Source organism: Micromys minutus (assembly GCF_963924665.1).
Source record: "Micromys minutus genome assembly, chromosome: 12".
NCBI lineage: Eukaryota > Metazoa > Chordata > Mammalia > Rodentia > Muridae > Micromys > Micromys minutus.
Genome location: NC_137981.1, coordinates 28,784,832 through 28,802,542, shown reverse-complemented (window position 1 = coordinate 28,802,542; position 17,711 = coordinate 28,784,832). Strand labels below are relative to the sequence as shown.

Below are 17,711 nucleotides of genomic sequence, written 5' to 3'. Positions count from 1 at the left end.
ACACAGGGAGAAAGCAATCACAGTACCTGATCCCACAGCATCCCTGGACACTGTGCAATACCCAATCTCACTGACAAGTGTCCACAGGCCAGCACAGCTTCCCAGAGGGGCCCCTACTACTCTCAGCTACTTGAAGCCATGGAACCAGAGCACCAAATATATGAGCCCTGTCACTGAACCCAAACTCTGAGGGCTCCTGAAGAGTCAGTCCTCAGAGACCTTTCACCTAAGAAATTCCTCAATGTGGCTCAGGAAAGGGACAGGGTGAGGCACTTCTGAGACACCTGCTCACTTGACCTCCTAAATGCTAACTCATTGATCATCTACTGTGTACCACTGTGCCAGGCAGAGGATGAGGAGCTGGAAGTGAGTTACTAAGTAAGACAAAATGCTCAGTACCACAGAAAGAATATGACTGTTCAACTCTTCAGATCTGGTCAGAAAAGTTATCGCATAGAGATTTATGTTTGAGATTATTAAGCAGCTACTTGGAATCATCTCGAGGGAAGAAAAAGTATAAGAAAAATATAAGAAGTAGACAGATAAGAGAGGGGTGCACTTGGGCACTTTGAGAGAACAAATGGAAGGGGAGAAGAGAATGGGACAACAAAGACCAGGCTAGATTAAGTGGCTGCAAGCCACAGTGTCTGGCCTCTCCTCAGTGAGCAATGGGGGCCACAGAAGTTCACTCCAGAAAAATCATCTGATAGTTGGAGGAATTTTACAGAGGTAAAAGTATCAGCACCATAAAAATACAAACAGACGAGCCTCAACAAGATGAAGGCAAAGACTTGGTAAAAAACTGTTGTTCAGTTTAAAATTGTATTTCATGAGACATGGCCTGCGTATGCCTGTTTGCTAAACAGAAAAGCACACAGACGCTGAGGCACATAGAAACTGTGCCCTCAGTGGCTCCAAGCAAGTTTAGGAGGAGACAGCAGAGATGCTGCCAATGGGTCTTTGAGACAGGGATCCCCTTTCAGACAATTTGAGCATGGCAGAGAACTGAGAGGCGGCCAGTTGGGGAGGAGGCCCAGGAGCGGTTGCCCTGACCATACGCTGCACAACCACATCAGTTTGCTTACGGGAAAGTAAAGACCAGAGCATGAATGAAGTAAAGCATGGCCACCCCAGAGATATGGGACTTGCGACCGTCCCCACTCTGACACCTGACACGGAAGAGATTCTCTCCTTGGTGCCAGCAAGAGGAGAAAAGATACGATATACACTTTAATCAGAACAGAAGAAATAAAGCCACTGGGCAGGCTCGTACTGTGGGAACCCAGCGAGCCACATTGTTTCCATGGCTTCAGCCTCCGCTCAGCCCTGGAAGTCCACAGACGAAAGCTGCACAGAGACTTGGTGTTCAAGCTTAAAAATAATAATAATGATAATCTAACTCTGGGAAAACTTGTTGCTACCAAGGTAGTCTCCAAGTCCCCAAAGCTAACACAACAAAGACCAAACACAGACTGGACCCCGGGGGATGGCCACATTTCTTAACCAACAAAAGTATTCATTTCATTACTAATGACCTGAAATGGGTAGAGACATCAGACATAAGCAACCCCTGCCCATCAGTCTAAGGGATTGGCACACACATTCTTGCCAAGTTCCCAGGCAAATAAATAAATAAATAAAAATAAAAATTTTAGATTGCCAGAGCCCCTATCCATCCAGCTTTGCAACCCATGCTGGCTTCTACCTTTGCTTTGTCATTCACATTAAATGAAAGGTATTTACTACAGATGAAAAATAAGCTTTACTCAGCTGCCTCTAAACTGATCCCAAAAATAGAGCAACTGCTTTGGTGCAAATTGGGTCAAATGTATAAAAAATAAAAAAAATAAAAAATCCTGACTCCCGGGTGGGAGGAGGACAGGGGTGGCATGGGACCTGGCTCAGAGTCAGGGGTAAAATCCACCAAATCCTCGCTCTCTGTAGTGGGAAAGGGAGCATTTGAAGCAGTGCATAAACTCATCAGACCACGTGACCATCCGAGTGAAAGCAGGGCTTTAATGACTGAGCTGGGGGTGCTCAGCTCTGAAACCAAAGGAATATATGGTGGTTTTTAGAAAGGCTGGCCAAGCTAATCCATGAACCACCTCCCCTCAGAACAAACAGTTCTTCAGAACCACCTAGAAAACACCCACTGGGAAGGACAAGGGACGAAAGGAGGGCTGGCCACTTCCTCATGTCTTAGCTGAGACAGCCAAATGGCCTGACAACATTTCTATTAGTATCCTGAATTTCCTTAGGAGGGAAAAAAAAAGCAGAATATTAATTAGCTTATGTATTCAGCTACATTAATTATTCCATTGATCTAAATTAATCTGCCATTCTGAAAGGTATTTATTTTCTAAGTTTGTTTAATCATTTCTTTTGAGCTACAAAAAGCAACAAACTAGGTCACCATTCATGTCGTTAAATTTGGTAACAAGGCTAACACCATCTGCGACCTAGACTACAGTGACCTATCCCCTTTGATGGAGGCTTTCCACCACTCCCAAGTTTTCTTTTGAAAATGGTAATCTAAAGTCTACAACTGAACCAATCAATGGTCATTGAAAATGTCCAAAATCTCACAGATGATATCTCATAACAAGTCAAGTAGTTGGGGCCGGGGGGGGGGAGGGGGGAGAGGGAGAGGTGCACACACTCGAAACGCATGTACGCATGCATGGTTGTGTGTTGGACTCCTATTAGGCCAGTTTTCAGGAGTAACAGCCAAAACCTTTAATTCCTTAGAAAGCAAACTGCCAAAACCCAAACACAGACATCATGTTATGCCTGAACTATACACAGCATTGAAAATGTCCTAAGAAATCCTGAACATAAACCACAAAAGTCAAATTCATAAAAGCATATCTTCACCTCAGGCTGTGAGCCAAACTTTGCCTGACCAGGACCAGCCTAGTATGTAGAGCATTTGTCTTTGCAGCCTTTGCTTGGTTCAAAATGTCCGGCTTCTACACGAGAATCCAAATCAAACAGAACCAACTCAAAGAAGAGAGTGGGTGAGAACCAAGCTTCTTGCTATCGACACTGGTTCCCTCCTTCGTCTCCCATTCTGCGTGGCTTCTGACCATAAAGAACTAGCCCTTTCAGGAAGGACGCTGCAAGGCCAGAAAAAGAACTGAGATGGCTTCGCACCACAGAAAAAAAGACAACAGAATGTCAGGCGTTTTAAACAGATCCTAGTGATCTTAGCCAGTCTCCTTATCTGCCGTGTGGGTGAATGGCAGTAGAGAAAGGGTCTGAGATGTGACCCCAACACACCCAATGGGCAGCTGGATGGATCAAGATCTAAATTTCAGTTCAATGTTTTTCAGTGCCAAAAAAAAAAAAAAAAAAAACAAAACAAAAACAAAAACAAAAAAAAAAAAACAAAAAAAAAAAAAAAAACAAGCAAACTTCTATCAACTTATCCCAAAGGAAGTTCCATGAAACACAAGTTCCATGATATTAAAGTCTTCTGCCAAAAAAAAAAAAAAAAAAAGTTTAAAGAATCCACACCAATTGCTTTCAATGATAAGCTGAGTTAAACAAAACGAAATCTGCTTTTTAGCTGCAAAACTTCCCAGAGATTTTCTTCAGCTCTTGTACACTATAAATGTTTAAGAGGGCAATAAAGTAACTGACGGCATCCCGGAGCATTTAGCCATAGATTGGTCCTGAACTCCACTCGGAGTATTTTTGTAGGCCGTGGGACATAAACTCCTCTGCCATACTGATTTATCTTCCCAACTGTAGCCTATACAATTAGATCTGTTGCATTCTACATCTATAAAAAATTAACAGCTCACATACAAAATCTATTATAATGCTTATTAATCGAAAAAATTGATCACAGTATCCACCACTCAAAAACACTGGATGTTTTTAAAGCTAACATTTTTTAAAAGCTAATAATGCACCCAAAAAAAAAAAATACCTGTGTAGAGAGAAAAGTTATTTTAAAACCCTTCTACAAATTTCTTCCAAAAGAAGTTCCTGTCTCTATTTATGTAAGACTTGTGACTTTGAACACTTTCATTCAGCATGAATCTAAGAATTCAGGTCAAATCTTAAAAAACAGAAACAACAACACAAACCCACTGTGGCAACGCTTTGGGAAATACAGCATCCCTAGTTGTGAACATCATCATCCACAGCTCTGTCTGCCTTCTCAATCACAGAGGCACACAGCATCGCAAGCAGGGATTCTAAGTCACTTACCAAGTTATGATTTGTTGAATTAGAATCATCTTCAGGGAATGGGATGTAAATAGCTAAGGCCACACAATTGGCAAAAATAGCCAATAATATAAATATGTCAAATGGTCTGAAAGTTTTCGTTAAGGCACATACGTAGTTTGCAAACATTACCCATCCCTCTTATACCCCAAGCATCTCACACCTGAACTGCTTGTAAAATGAAAATCACCTGCCCTCTACCTATCCCCCTACACACACACACACACACACACACACACACACACACACACACACACAACCATTCTGTGGCTATCATGACTACTGGGTTTTCATCAGAAGCATCTTCATCTGTCCTCCCACAGCCCCTCCCTGTGACCTCTCCTCAGCCTATTCTTCTGTTGCAAGGACCCTGTTACACCCAAGCTTTTGGTGTTCATTGTGTATTGAAACCTGGACGTGATGAGCATCCAGTTAGGTCGTTGTGTGAAGCAGGTCTCTGCTCTCTGGAATCTAAAAAGTGACAAGGATCTCACTAAATCAGCCATCATAGACAGAAACATAACCGTCACAACAGAGACCTCTCCCATAGGTCCAAGTTACTGTGGTAGAGCCATTTCCTTGGAGGCTGTTGTTCCTGGCTGGAGTCTACACTCCCGATTGGGTCCAGTCCAGGCAAAGCCATGGAACCATCTTCCTCCTCTCTGTGACCCTGTGTGACATGTCCCAGTACCTTGGATGCTGTGGTAATCAGGCTGACAGCTCCCTTCATCTGCCTTCTCTACCAGAGTAATCAATAGCTGTAACTGTTTCAGATTAGAGCTGGGCTGTGCTCACCTCATAATGTGCTGTTTCTCTGTTCAATTTATAGACAAATTTAAAAGCCACAAGAAATCAGCACCAGATGCTTTCGAAATAGGCTCTAACAAGAAAATCTCCGAGGGCTGTCTGGAAGAGTCCCTTTGAGATGAGCCTGCAACAGATGCTTACCTAAGCATTCTGTTAGTAAAAGGTATTGTCAAAACTGGCAATACCATGTTTGACATGCACCCAAATGGTTGGGTTTTGTTTTTTTTTTTTTTTTTTTTTTTTTTTTTTTTTTGGCCTTTTTCCAAACAATGGGTTTGTTGACCACTGAACTAATAATCTGCAATCCCTGGGTTTGAATTTCAACACTGTTGCATACAACACTAAATCCCACTAGGTGCTAAAGATTCAGGGATGGGAAGAGTCTCCTGTCGATGGCCTTCTGGGAACCCCCAAAGTGACGCAAGAAACAAATACCCCTTGCCTCTCCAGAGACAGCTGCTTTGGGTTCCGTAAAGCCTCACCCCTTTGGAGAGCTCAGAGAACTCCCTAGAATAAGGACAGGAATAGCATTATCCTCTTACTAACTTTGATGGGTTTATTTTTAAGCCAGTTAGCTTTAATCATATTGATTCCTCAACTCCATTATAAAATCTTATGCCCTGGGATCTGACTTTAAGAAGACTTCAGGGCTGTTTCCATTCTCTCTCTCTCTCTCTCTCTCTCTCTCTCTCTCTCTCTCTCTCTCTCTCTCTCTCTCTCACACACACACACACACACACACACACACACACACCACAGCGGTCCCCTCTGACACTGTAAGTCACACCCAGAAAGACACACTTGTGCTTCCTGTCCCCCACACCATCTTTCTTCCACGGAGAACTGCTCACAGTGCTCAGGAAGGCTAAACGTAAGCCTTTGAGGGGTCTTGTTCTTGGCAGTACTCAAGTGTCAGCTAACAGACAGGAGAGGATCCCATCTTACCACTACAAGAAATAGGTGGGTCTGAGCCAACAGCTGCTTCTTACACAGGCACCATCTTGCCCCATCTACAAAGGCAGACTGGCTCCTCCCAGGGCTTAACTGGGCATGATTGAACTACTGCAGGAGGATGTCCATAACCTGTTCCCTAAAATGGAAGGGGTCACTTACTATCTACCTGTTATAGAAATTGTACACGAAACGGGCATCCTGAACTGGCAGCCATGTCTCCCTAAATCCTTGTACACATCCTAGCATTTGGTAAGTCAAGAAAGAGAGCTAGTGGTGAGATCCAGGAATTCGCTGACTATATATAAACTGTTATGTACAAACTCCTATGAATGAAGTGAGACAGCACCTCACTCCACATAAAGGAAACGTCCCTACTTAGGGGCCCCTGCTTGCTCTGAGTCACCTCACACCAACCTCAGGAGAGCATGTTCTCGGCATGTACAACTGCTGCCTCTCAACTCCAGTAAGACCACCTAAGCACACCCTCACTTAGCAGCCCCCCTCTTGGCCCATATGAGAGTCCTGTCCTCAGACTAGAGAATTTAAAGAGAAAATGCACACACACAGCCCCAAGTATATGAGAGCTGCCATAACTCACTCTAGAGGAGAGACATCTGTGCTAAAAAAGAAGAAGCACGTGAAAACCTTCAAATCCTCCCCTGGCATTCAGCTGTTCTCTCCAAAACCTTTCTAGACAGTTGCTTCATTTAAACTCCTGTCCATGAGCAGATAAAATAAGCAGGCTAAGACAGAGATCACACAGGCGGCCACCATTCCACCAGGAACCTAGGTTTTTAGGGGTCTTCAGCCCCACTTTCTAGGTGTCACCCAGCAGGTTTTCAACGTGGCTTCTCCCTTCCCTGAGCTGCTCCATGCACACACCCCTGCCTGCTGCCAGGAACCACTCAGAGGGCCCATCGGCCTGAAACACCCTTCTGGGAAAGTGAAATGTTTTATTTCACCAAAGAAGCCTATGATTAATTAGAAAGCATGGGTTTAAGAGAAGGCTTCAGTCACTGGAGCCTGGCTCCCAGGTCCGGGGAAAGGAATAAGCAGGTAGAAGCAATATTGTTTTCCAAGATCTGGGGCATGGTAACCATCCTAGGGGCAATCAGTTTTAAAACTACAGACACTCAGAAATGTAACTTCAGGCCAGTCCAAATATATATATGGATATACACACACAGAGAGACATATGCAGCACCTGTCAGTTCCTCCCTGTATCACTGCTGTCACTCACGGGACTTGGAGGAAGAGATGCTCGCCAGCCTCTCCTGCCTGGCTTCTATACTTCTGTGGCTGCAGGGGGCTTTTTGGTGGAGGTGGTGGTCTGTTTTGTTTTGTTTTTTCAAGCTTACCAAAAAGAAATTTCAGAAGTCATAGCATTGATCAGCCAATAAATAAAAATAATAGTAATAGTAGTAATAATATCAAACGTAACCCCTCTCTATGAAGCAAATGTTCATGTAGTTACCCGAACAATCACAATCACAATCAGCAGAGCCAGAAGCAACCACAGCATCCACTGTGGCTGTTCAGGCAAGTTTTAGTCATTGGAACCAGAAGATTCCACTAAAAGGTCATTTCCAGTACAGATCTGAAGATAGCCTCAATCTTTTTTTTTTTTTTTTTTTGAATCAGCATAGCAAATTTTCAACAAATTAAAATGCATACAACTAACACTAAAAACACTAACAGCTCTAAACCTATCCAGGATACTATGACCGAAGGTCATGTTTTAACTTCCTACCACTTTGAAGTTGTAGTCTTCATTCCCTTCCCCCAGCACTACACCACACACACACACACACACACACACACACACACACACACACCACTAAATATACCCATGGAGCCACCCTTTGCAAGCTGAGGAGACAGGAAGCCGTAGCCCATGAAACCTCTTGTCTACAGTTTCTTCTGTTGCTCACATTCCAGACTGCTAAGGCTCTGAGAAGTGTCACTGCAGAAAGCAAATCCTTTTGGAGCACAGATGGCAAATGAGAAAGACTTCCCACAGAAAAAGGATACTTCCATTCCACTATACTAATGCAGGCTCTTCGGATGGGGTTATTGAGGGATAAACAGAAGAGGGCACGGGCAGGTCGGCTGTTAGACGAGTTACCCTGTTTTTTGCTCTTGGCGTATTGCTGACGTTTTCTTTGGGAGAGAGATCCTACAGGTGGGGGTGCAGAGGTGCTCATGGTCTGGGCGGCCTTGGCCTGTCTAGCAGCAGTGATTGCAGCCTGCCAAGACAGGACAGTTTGCTTGGAGCTGTTCGGCTGAGAAGTCGGTCCTTCACCAGAAACAGGGATTCTGGTGCCTCTTGCATAGTTTGCCTCTGAGGAGAAGGAGAAAAGAGATTATTTCTTCTGGGGGGGAAAAAAAAAAAAAGGCTTCAATCCATACTATCTTTTTTAAAAAGCAAAATTCTCTCCCCTCTTGTGTTTCCCATTTTGAACCTTGTGTCACAAGTAGTGGGCATTGACCAGGCAGTGCAAAAGGCAGCAGGGCTCTGCTCTGAGCATCCCTCACGCAGGGTCATCGCTGCACCACACTTAACCACACTGGTGCTCTTCCACACCTGTGTCTTCAAGGGGACTCTTTTAGTGTGTCTCTTCTGACAGACTGAGGCTATTCTCACATTTATCCTGCCTTTTCCTGACTTTGAAAACACGTGTCTCTCGTGGCTTAACAGATACACCTGCACAACTGCCTTTCTCTAAAGTTAATTGCCACCACAAAAACTCTCGAGTGCACACGCAGCCAATAAATTCAATAGTCTTAATCATGTTTAGGGTGTTCCTCCAACAGCTTTCCACGGCCATAAATGCATTTTTCTACGTGGAAGGCACCAGGCAATACCAAAAGCCCCATAACGAATATCTAGATTATTCACTAACACTTCTACAAATGAAAATTCATGATGCTTGGGACTCATTTCCTCCACAAGCTTCCGAAAACAGAAAAACATCTTTAGGGCTTCCCCCCCCCCTCTCCCTCTCATTTTAAATTGCAGCAGCAGCAGCCAAGCCAGCATCCAGTCAGTCTGCACCCCTACACGTAAGAGACAGGGTGCATTATGCCAGAGAACCTCAAGGCCTATGCAAGAATTATCTCAGCATAGAGTAGCATCCAGGTACACACAAGGCAAAATACTCAAATGTGGGGGAGGGGGGCGAGAGGTGGAAGGGGGTGCCTCTTCATGTGCAGAGCTCCCCTCACTATGGGTCTGGCCATTCCTCAGAAGGTCTCACAGGTGCCCATGTTGGGCCACCATCACCTCTGCTGAAGCAGATGTCAAAGTGAGAGCAGTAGCAGAGAGGATGGAGATCCGGCCGTTTGCAAAACCAATTATCACTAAGTAAAGAGTCAAAGCAAGCACAGGTCTCCTGCCCCACTGTCCTACCAGCCTGGGACAGAAGCAAAGCAGGCAGGTGGCACTCGATCTGAGATCAAGGACTGATTTTACCAAGCATTTCCTTTGATAAGCGGTCACCGGGAAAGGCTTCAAGAAAACCAGGGCTGGGAGATGCCAAGGACCTCCACGGAGGGAACATGGCCAAAAGAACCCCAACCTTCTTAGACCCGGCCCCCGCTGGTGTGGAAACTGCACGTGGTACCCTGGCCAGGGCTGAGTTGCAGAGCCCCACAGCGGCAGGCAGCAACTCTCTGGGCATTGCTAGGTTACCGACGTGTGCACAGGAGGCACAGGGAGCGGGAATACACGCTCCACCCGACCCTGTTCTCCCAGATCCCAAGACCTGGGGCTTCTCCCATGAGATGATGGGTGTGCGCTTTACCAAGCGACCCGAACCGTAAAAGTGGGACAATCCTAGATTTTCCTGATGCTACTAAGAACCTTCTTCTTAGTCAACCAGAGGCGCGCGGGAGGGGGAGGGTGCGGGGGGGAGGTTCGAAAGGGGCTCAAGCTGAAGACTAATACCTCTTCCATCATCGCTCAGGGGCCATGAAAGAGGAAAGTTGAGCCCGAGGACACTGAACCCGAATCACCTCACTCTCGCCCCTTGGCTGTACAGTACTCCACACACCCAATGACCGCCCCCACCCCAGCAAATGCAGAATTAACTCTGACATTCAGGGCCTGAAGAGGAGAACCAAGTAGCTGCCGCGCATCTCCCCTTCCTATGTAGACGACACCAAGCCAAAAGCATCATCTCCAACCCTCTCGACCCACCCAACACATCAGAGATGGGGGTGGGGGTAGGATGAGGTTTGGCAGCGGGTACCCGTGCTCTGGCTGCTCACCGTTCGCGTGGTCCTCCTGCTGCTGCCGTTGATGCTGCATTTTTTTCATCATCATCATCATCATCATCCACGAACATTTATTGAGCGCCTACTGTGTGCAGGGCACTATGCTCAGCGTTAGGGAGAAGGAGGAACGGGTATGGGAGGTTACGGATAGGTAGGAGCCGCGGTCCCTGCCCTTATTTTCGCTTCAGCAGGGGGTGGGGAAGGACAGAGACAAATAACCAAAAATAAGGATAATTTATAAAAACCGCCTGCCACCCACGCTCCTTCTTTTTGTTGAAAAATGGAGCAAAATAAACTTTTTGTAAAAAATAAAATCAGATGTATATATTATCTTAGTAATATATACATGTAAAAAAATTTTTTTGCTGCTGCTGCAAAGGAGAATTGGCTTGGTCCCCTCCTCTAGCGGAGGGACACTGCGATGGTGCCCGCCCGGCCGCCCGGGCCGCTCGGCGCGCCCCCCATGCCGCCCGTCCGCCCGCCCGCCGCGGTGCCCGGTGCCGCGCCGCCGCCGTCGCCGCCCGCGCCGCCGCTGGCTCGGGACCGCGGGCAGCCGGAGCTCACATCCGGGGACGGAGGCGCTCGCCCGCCCGCCCGCCCGCTCCGCGCCCGCCGCGCCGCGCTGCACGCCGGCTTCGCCCTGGCGACGCTGCGCGCCCGCCGCCGCCGTCCCCCGCCCTCCCCCACGCGCCCGGGCCTCCCACCGGCCGCGCCGCGCCCCAGCTGCCGGCCTGCGGCCCACGCGCCCCCCAGGCTCCACGGCGCGCTACTCGGACGCCGCCACCCCCGGGCTGGCACGGCTGACCGAGGGTTAAGCGCGCTGCGGCCGCCAGCCGCCCTGTTAACCCCCTCGGCGCCGCCGCGCGGGCGCCCCTTCCTCGAGCCAGGCCGGTGGGGCCCCGTGCCTGCTGCTGGGGCCGCCGATGCGCCGCTCCTTTGCACAGTGTCCCCAGGAGGAGGCTGCCCAGGCTCTTAGGGTCCACTGGGCTGGCTCGGGTGGCCTTAGCTCTCCGCACACCTGGGGGAGGCCCCGCCCCCAGGAACCCAGGTGCCCTCAGGCGATCGCTGCTGCAGCATCGAGGGTTCTGCCTGGATCGGACAGGCTTTCCCCCAGCCCCCACACCGTTTTCCCCAGTTTAGGGGTACAGAGGAATGTGGGAGCCTTGCGTTTTAAGGACCACTGACTGTCCTCAGGGAACTGCCCTGAATCCCCTCCTCCCTCGCCTAAGCATACGTGGCGGTGGGCTCCCTCCCTCTCGCCATCGCCTCCACGTGTGTTTGGAGGCAGGTAAGGAGAAGTAACAGCCAAGGTCTTTCAAACGGCTAAAGCGGAGAGGTAGATGTTGCAACTCAAACTGATGACTGCTTCAGGAATTAATACTTTTTGTATCTTCCCGGCCTCCTGTTTGGAATGGGGGAGGTCTACAGGCCCCAGCTCCTGTCTAGAGGGGAAAATACTGTATCTAGTGGATGACTGATATTTTTCATTTAGCTTTGTGCTGGCTGTTGGGAAAAGGCAGGCGTCTTGCTTTGTTACTTTGCAGGATTCGATTTATTTGCCTTTGTTCGGATCTGCTTGTTCCTACTGAGTTTTAGAACGTTTGAGAACAGTGTCTTTAAAGCAAATGGCTCAGCGTGAATTAAGAAAATAAATGTTTCTGGGAAGGTGCTCCTTGCTCAAAGGCGACACACTGAGCATCTCCAATTGATACAGGGGGGCATCCATCTGGAAGAATGGCTCTCCAGGGGTCTTCCTGAGAGAGGGGTGTCTGGTCAGGGAAGAGGAAAACAACTGTGTTTGCTTGCTTTTTTAACTTTGCTTTTTGGAGCGTGGCAAGATTGGGCGATAGCCTGTGGTTTGTGTAACAGAAGGCTGGTCTGAACCACCTCACCTGTGCTGGTACTTAGCTGAAATCAAAAAGGATGCAAGACCTTTGATAAGCCAGATTTGCAAGGAAGCACTTGTCACTATCAGAATTCCAGGTCTAAAGCTTAGCTTCTGGAGACTTCTACAGAAAATGCCATGCTAACTCTGGCCCACAGTCCAATTCAGTTCAGCCAACATTGACTAAGCATCTGGTAAGAGCAATCGTCTAGATTAGGTGTTACAAGGTTAGATCTGTGTGGCATAGGCCCTTCCTCAAGGACAAACCATCTACTGAAGGGGGCAGAGTGAGCTGTACCAAGTGTGAGCAAGCCCTATGCAGAGACCCTCCCGAGTCCTGTAATCTAGGGCTCTGAGAAGTTTTCCCAGTTCTCAGGTAGCTGCTTAACCAAGGAGGGAGAAGAGATGGACCACGGAGCAATGAAGCATGTCACCATAATGATGGGCCCAGAGCATTATTTGATTGTCAGAAGCCCTTGATCTGTGCACCACAAAGCTGAACCATGATATAAACTGTGGGTTGGAGTTAGTAATAACCCATTGGTTCAACCAACAGCAGTAACAAATGCATCATACCAACCCAAGATATACTCATAAGAGAAACTGTTGGTTACATTTACCTACTATGTAAATTCCCTGTAAACCTAAACATTTGTTTCTATTAAACATGGGCAGGAAGAAGGAGCTGTGGGGAGAATGGAGGTACAAGGGATAAATGTGTGGGTGGCATTTGTTTGAAAATCAGCATGTGCACAGGTAATGTGGAATCTCAGGACCACTGGAAGAAGGCTGTTTGGTGGCTGGCTAACATTACTCCTGGCTCCTCTGCAGCTGGAGCTGGCAGGATTAAACTGTGGGGTGTGGGTTCTACACTCAAGATACAAATAAGTATAAGGAATTGTGCACAAATTTTCATTTATTTGTGTGTATGTGGAAGTCCCAGGACTATCTCCTTCCGCCAAGTGGAAGCGAAGGGGGCAGGACTGAACACAGGTGCTCCACCATGTGGGGGTGAAGGGGGTAAGACTGAGCACAGGTGCTCCACCATGTGGGGTGAAGGGGGCAGGACTGAACACAGGTGCTCCACCATGTGGTGGTGGGTGAGGGGGCAAGACTGAGCACAGGTGCTCCACCATGTGGGGGTGAAGGGGGTAAGACTGAACACAGGTGCTCCACCATGTGGGGTGAGGGGGCAAGACTGAGCACAGGTGCTCCACCATGTGGGGTGAAGGGGGCAAGACTGAGCACAGGTGCTCCACCATGTGGGGTGAAGGGGGCAGGACTGAACACAGGTGCTCCACCATGTGGGGTGAAGGGGGTAAGACTGAGCACAGGTGCTCCACCATGTGGGGTGAAGGGGGTAAGACTGAGCACAGGTGCTCCACCATGTGGGGGTGAAGGGGGTAAGACTGAGCACAGGTGCTCCAGCTTGATATTAAATGCTTTTGCCCTCGGAACAGTAGGTATCTCAAGAAGCCCTGGAGTTGAAGTTTGGGGCTCTCATTTTTTCAAACATCATCATCAAATTTTGAGGGTTTGAGGATTTCATTTTTTTTCTTTTGTGAGGCAGAAATTGGTTTTTGGCTTTTGGAGAGGGAGGTTGTGTGTTTGTTTGTCTGTTTTTTCCATTCTATAAATTTTGCATGCTTTGACCAACCTGAGTAATTTAAATATAGATATATTTAAATGATAAAGTAAATTATTGGGAAAATAAGTGGCAGCTAATGCTTTCTTGAGGTTCTCTCTGTGTGTTGAGTTTCCAATTCAGGCACTTGCAGGTATTAGCTCACTTAATTCCCATGAGAAGCCCATGAGGAAAATACAGTAAATATTCATATTTGCAGATGACAAGTAACACCTGGGAGCTGGCTTGCTCCAAAGCACATGACCACCTAGCACTGAGCCAATGGGACACAAGGAAAAGCCAGAATGAAAGGTATCTATTCTGATAGATGCTGGCAGTGAAACAACCATTGCCTTCAGTTGTGGACCAGTGAACCCACCAAGTTCCCCTGAATAATTCCAAACTCGGCCAGAATCAGAAGGTCACAAGCAAAGAACAAAAGGCCTGAATGTGACAAAAGGGAAGAGGCCAGCACACAGTGGGAGGAGGGAGATCACACTAGAAGGAGGGAGACCACAGTGGGAGGAGGGAGATAGCAGAGAGTGGAACTTGAAGTAAACAGAATGCACTACTGTAAATTGAAAATGTCCAAAAATAAATTTAATCATTTTTTAATGCAAAAAAAAAGAAGGATGTTAGTTCTATATGCAAATCCTTAACGGTATCACTGGCCCTCTGATTCAGGGTATTCTTCTCTGTGCCCTTAAAATATAAAACATGCCCACTTAAAGGCACAGAGCTGGCATTTTAAATGAGGCTGTCCATAAGCACTGAGTCTCAGCCCTCTCCTGATCCCAGCATGGCCTCAACAAACTCACCCCCATCACAAACTAGACGCTCCATCAACTCTGGCCTACCTCTCACAAATTATCCACCTTGTGTGCAGAAAGGACATGTCACTTCCCCAACCATAAACTGCCTCTCCTTTCCCCTCACATCCAGCCGAAAGTCCCGTGCCCAGCTCCCAGCCTACCCTTTCCTGTGGCTCACCTTCACTGTGGTCAACAGTCTCCTCATTAGGCCGTGAACATGCTGTGCTCATTTCTGACTCTGCCTTGGCTCAAATTTATTCAATGACCTGAAATCTCTGCCTTGATGACCTCTAACTAAACCCTCATATGCAATAAGCCTCTACTGAGTCCCTACCTCCTACCAAGTCTCCCATGATGGCTCCAGCCACCTACCTAATATGTGACACCCCCACCTTGTACCCCTCCCCTGTAGCACCCTTTATTTCTTTAGTGATGATGTGGTTTGTGTGTCTTATGTGATTGCTTTTTTTGGCTGTAAATCCTGACTCTCCAAACACAATTCAGGTCCTTAAGCAAGGATCATCTCCTGACCCCCCTCCTCCAACTGCCAAATGTTGTGATCACAGCAGGCACTAAATATTCTGATTAATTTTTCTGGGATCATAAAAGCTCATAGATGTCTCTCGAAATTGTCAGCTAATATTTACCAAAATCCCATAAAGTTTATTGCAGCACACCCAGACCTCCAATGGTAAAAAAAAAAAAAAAAAAAAAAAAAATAGAAAATAGAAAATTGGGTCCTTTGCACACTAGGAAATCTAATTAAGCAAATAGAAATAGATCCTGAAGGCTATATGCAGAATAGTTGGGTCTGAATGAGTCTTTCCACTCTCAGACCCTGGTGCAGAGAGAATAGCCCTGACCTAGTGCCCATCAAAAGAAGAAATGAATTGGTTTGGGGCTGTGTGTCCCAATGACATAAGCAAAATTTGAACATGTGCAGAAATCAGAAAACAGGCAGATGTCTGGGAACTAACAGGGCTTAGAGGAGACAGGTAGGAAGATGCAAAACCAGGGCCAGAGGGAGTCCCTGATTCTAGCTTTCTAGTCAGGGTATCTTCCTCAAGTCTGGCAATACCTATAAATACCCTGGTAGAGTCTTCAAATTATGACAGCTCCCATATATAGATTTATCTATTGATATTTACCGTATTCAAAATTCAAACTGGAAACGCTGAAAGTAAGTCACTTTAAAGTAGTAATAAAATCATGACACGTTAACATTCTGATTTTTTTAAAAGGAAAAGAAACTATTTTCCAGAACAAAATAATGGTAAGAGTGGCAATGTTTTACATTTTTTGCAAATGTCTTTGCTAACTAGCTGAGCAAAAGCAGGTTCTCTTGTGTCTGTTACTGCAGTCAGTCTAGGGCAACAGCTGGTTGAAATGTGTGATGAAAACCCAGCCTTCCATAGATGTGGTCAAGAAAGGATGGACCATCTGAGTAGCCCTTTCAGATAACCCATGGGTATTATTCTCTGCTCTGACACCAACTCTACTTTTAAAGGTTGCTTGAAATGTAGAAGTTGAAACCTTACTTTACACTGTTACATTAAATCCATGTCTAGATTGCAGTTTGAATAAATGCCTTAACTACCTGTCATGGTTTGAATATGCTTGGCCCAGGGAGTGGCACTATTTGGAGTTGTGACCTTGTTGGAATAGGTCACTGTGGGTGAGGGCTTAAGACCTTCATCCTACCTTCTGGGAAGTCAGTTTTCTACTAGCAGCTTTCAGATGAAGATGTAGAACTCTCAGCTCCTCCTGCACTATGCCTGCCTGGATACTGCCATGCCCCAACCCCCTGCCTTGATGATACTGGACTGAACCTCTGAACCTGTAGGCCAACCCCAATTAAATTCATAAGAATTGCCTTGGTCATAAAGTCCCAACTAAGACACCACTGTGGTTTGGTTCACTGAGACACACATTTTTTAAATATCAACACATTTTATCATACAATATAAAAAAAAAACACCTTTGTTTGTATCACTACCGATCTCATCAGAAAATCTTTAACATTAGAAAGCAGTCAAGCTCTTAGCTCTCTGTGGTACAGAGAAGTTTTTCAAATTTATAATTTTCACTTGAGAGCTCAAGTTTTATAATCAGCACAAACACTGTCATGTTTTTTTCTTTGAAGTAACTAGCTCACTTCGTCTTCAAAAAAAAATCTCTGGCAAATTCTTGGGTCTGAAGGGCCAAAGTTTGTCAGTACAAATGATATTCCATGGAGCCTACCTATCCCATGAGTGGTACTGTCACTGAGACTTTTCCTGTGTTTGTCCCAGCTTGTTACCCGGAATGTTAATAAGACTGGCACACAGGATTGAGACTTAATCACGTAGCAATTTTTACTGCTCTATCGAGGAGGCTTGTGGGTATGTGTTTCTGTGTGCGTGTTTGGGGATGAACAGGTACATGTATACATGCATGTAGAGGCCAGAGAGCAACTCAGGGTTCGGTCCTATGAAGACAGATTTTGATACCTGCCCTGGAGCTCTCCAATTAGATTAGTCTGGCTGGCCAGCCAGCTCCAAACATCTGCCTATTTCTGTCTCCCCAGTGCTAGGATCACAACCACACACACACCACACACACCACATCACACATACACACACACCACACACCATGCTCAGCTTTTTACATATGTGCTGAGGATCACACTCAGATCACACTTGTATCTTCATTATACATACTACCAAGTGAGCTCTCTCCTCAGCCCCAAGGAGCTAAAACAAGCTTTGGGCTCTGTTATGTGTATGTGCGTGTGTTGTCTGGGTGTATCTGCACAGAGAGAACCACATAACAACAATAACACTTAGCTGTTGCTGATTCTATATTGTCAGTACAAATAGCAACATAGTAGAAAAATCATATAAGTCTTAGTGTTGCTATGAAATAGGTTTGACTACTGAGATCCCTTAGAAGAAACATCTGTTCCCTACCCTCACCCCAGGTAGAGTTATCAGATAATATACAGGGAGCCTAACTGGTGCCTGGAACGTGCTTGAACTAGAAAACCAGTTCTTTATTATTTATCTATAATTTAATTAAGCTTCCTGTATTATATTTGCCACCTCTAGGAGTCTGTAGACCACACTTTGAATGCAGGTGA

At 46.3% G+C, this 17,711-nt stretch overlaps 1 protein-coding gene across 4 annotated transcripts in view; it reads right to left on the bottom strand.

The window, feature by feature from the left end:
* Positions 1–10,333, bottom strand: part of CACNA1D (calcium voltage-gated channel subunit alpha1 D) — a gene marked incomplete at both ends in the record, with an annotated part of 288,275 nt that extends 277,942 nt beyond the window's left edge. For all 4 annotated transcript variants that reach the window (XM_080926306.1, XM_080926308.1, XM_080926305.1 and 1 more), the window contains 3 exons: positions 4,219–4,324; positions 8,029–8,338; positions 10,267–10,333. In XM_080926306.1, coding sequence (XP_080782432.1) covers positions 4,219–4,324; positions 8,029–8,338; positions 10,267–10,333 — 483 coding nt within the window. The remainder of the gene's footprint in view (positions 1–4,218; positions 4,325–8,028; positions 8,339–10,266) is intronic.
* Positions 10,334–17,711: the final 7,378 nt, after the last annotated feature.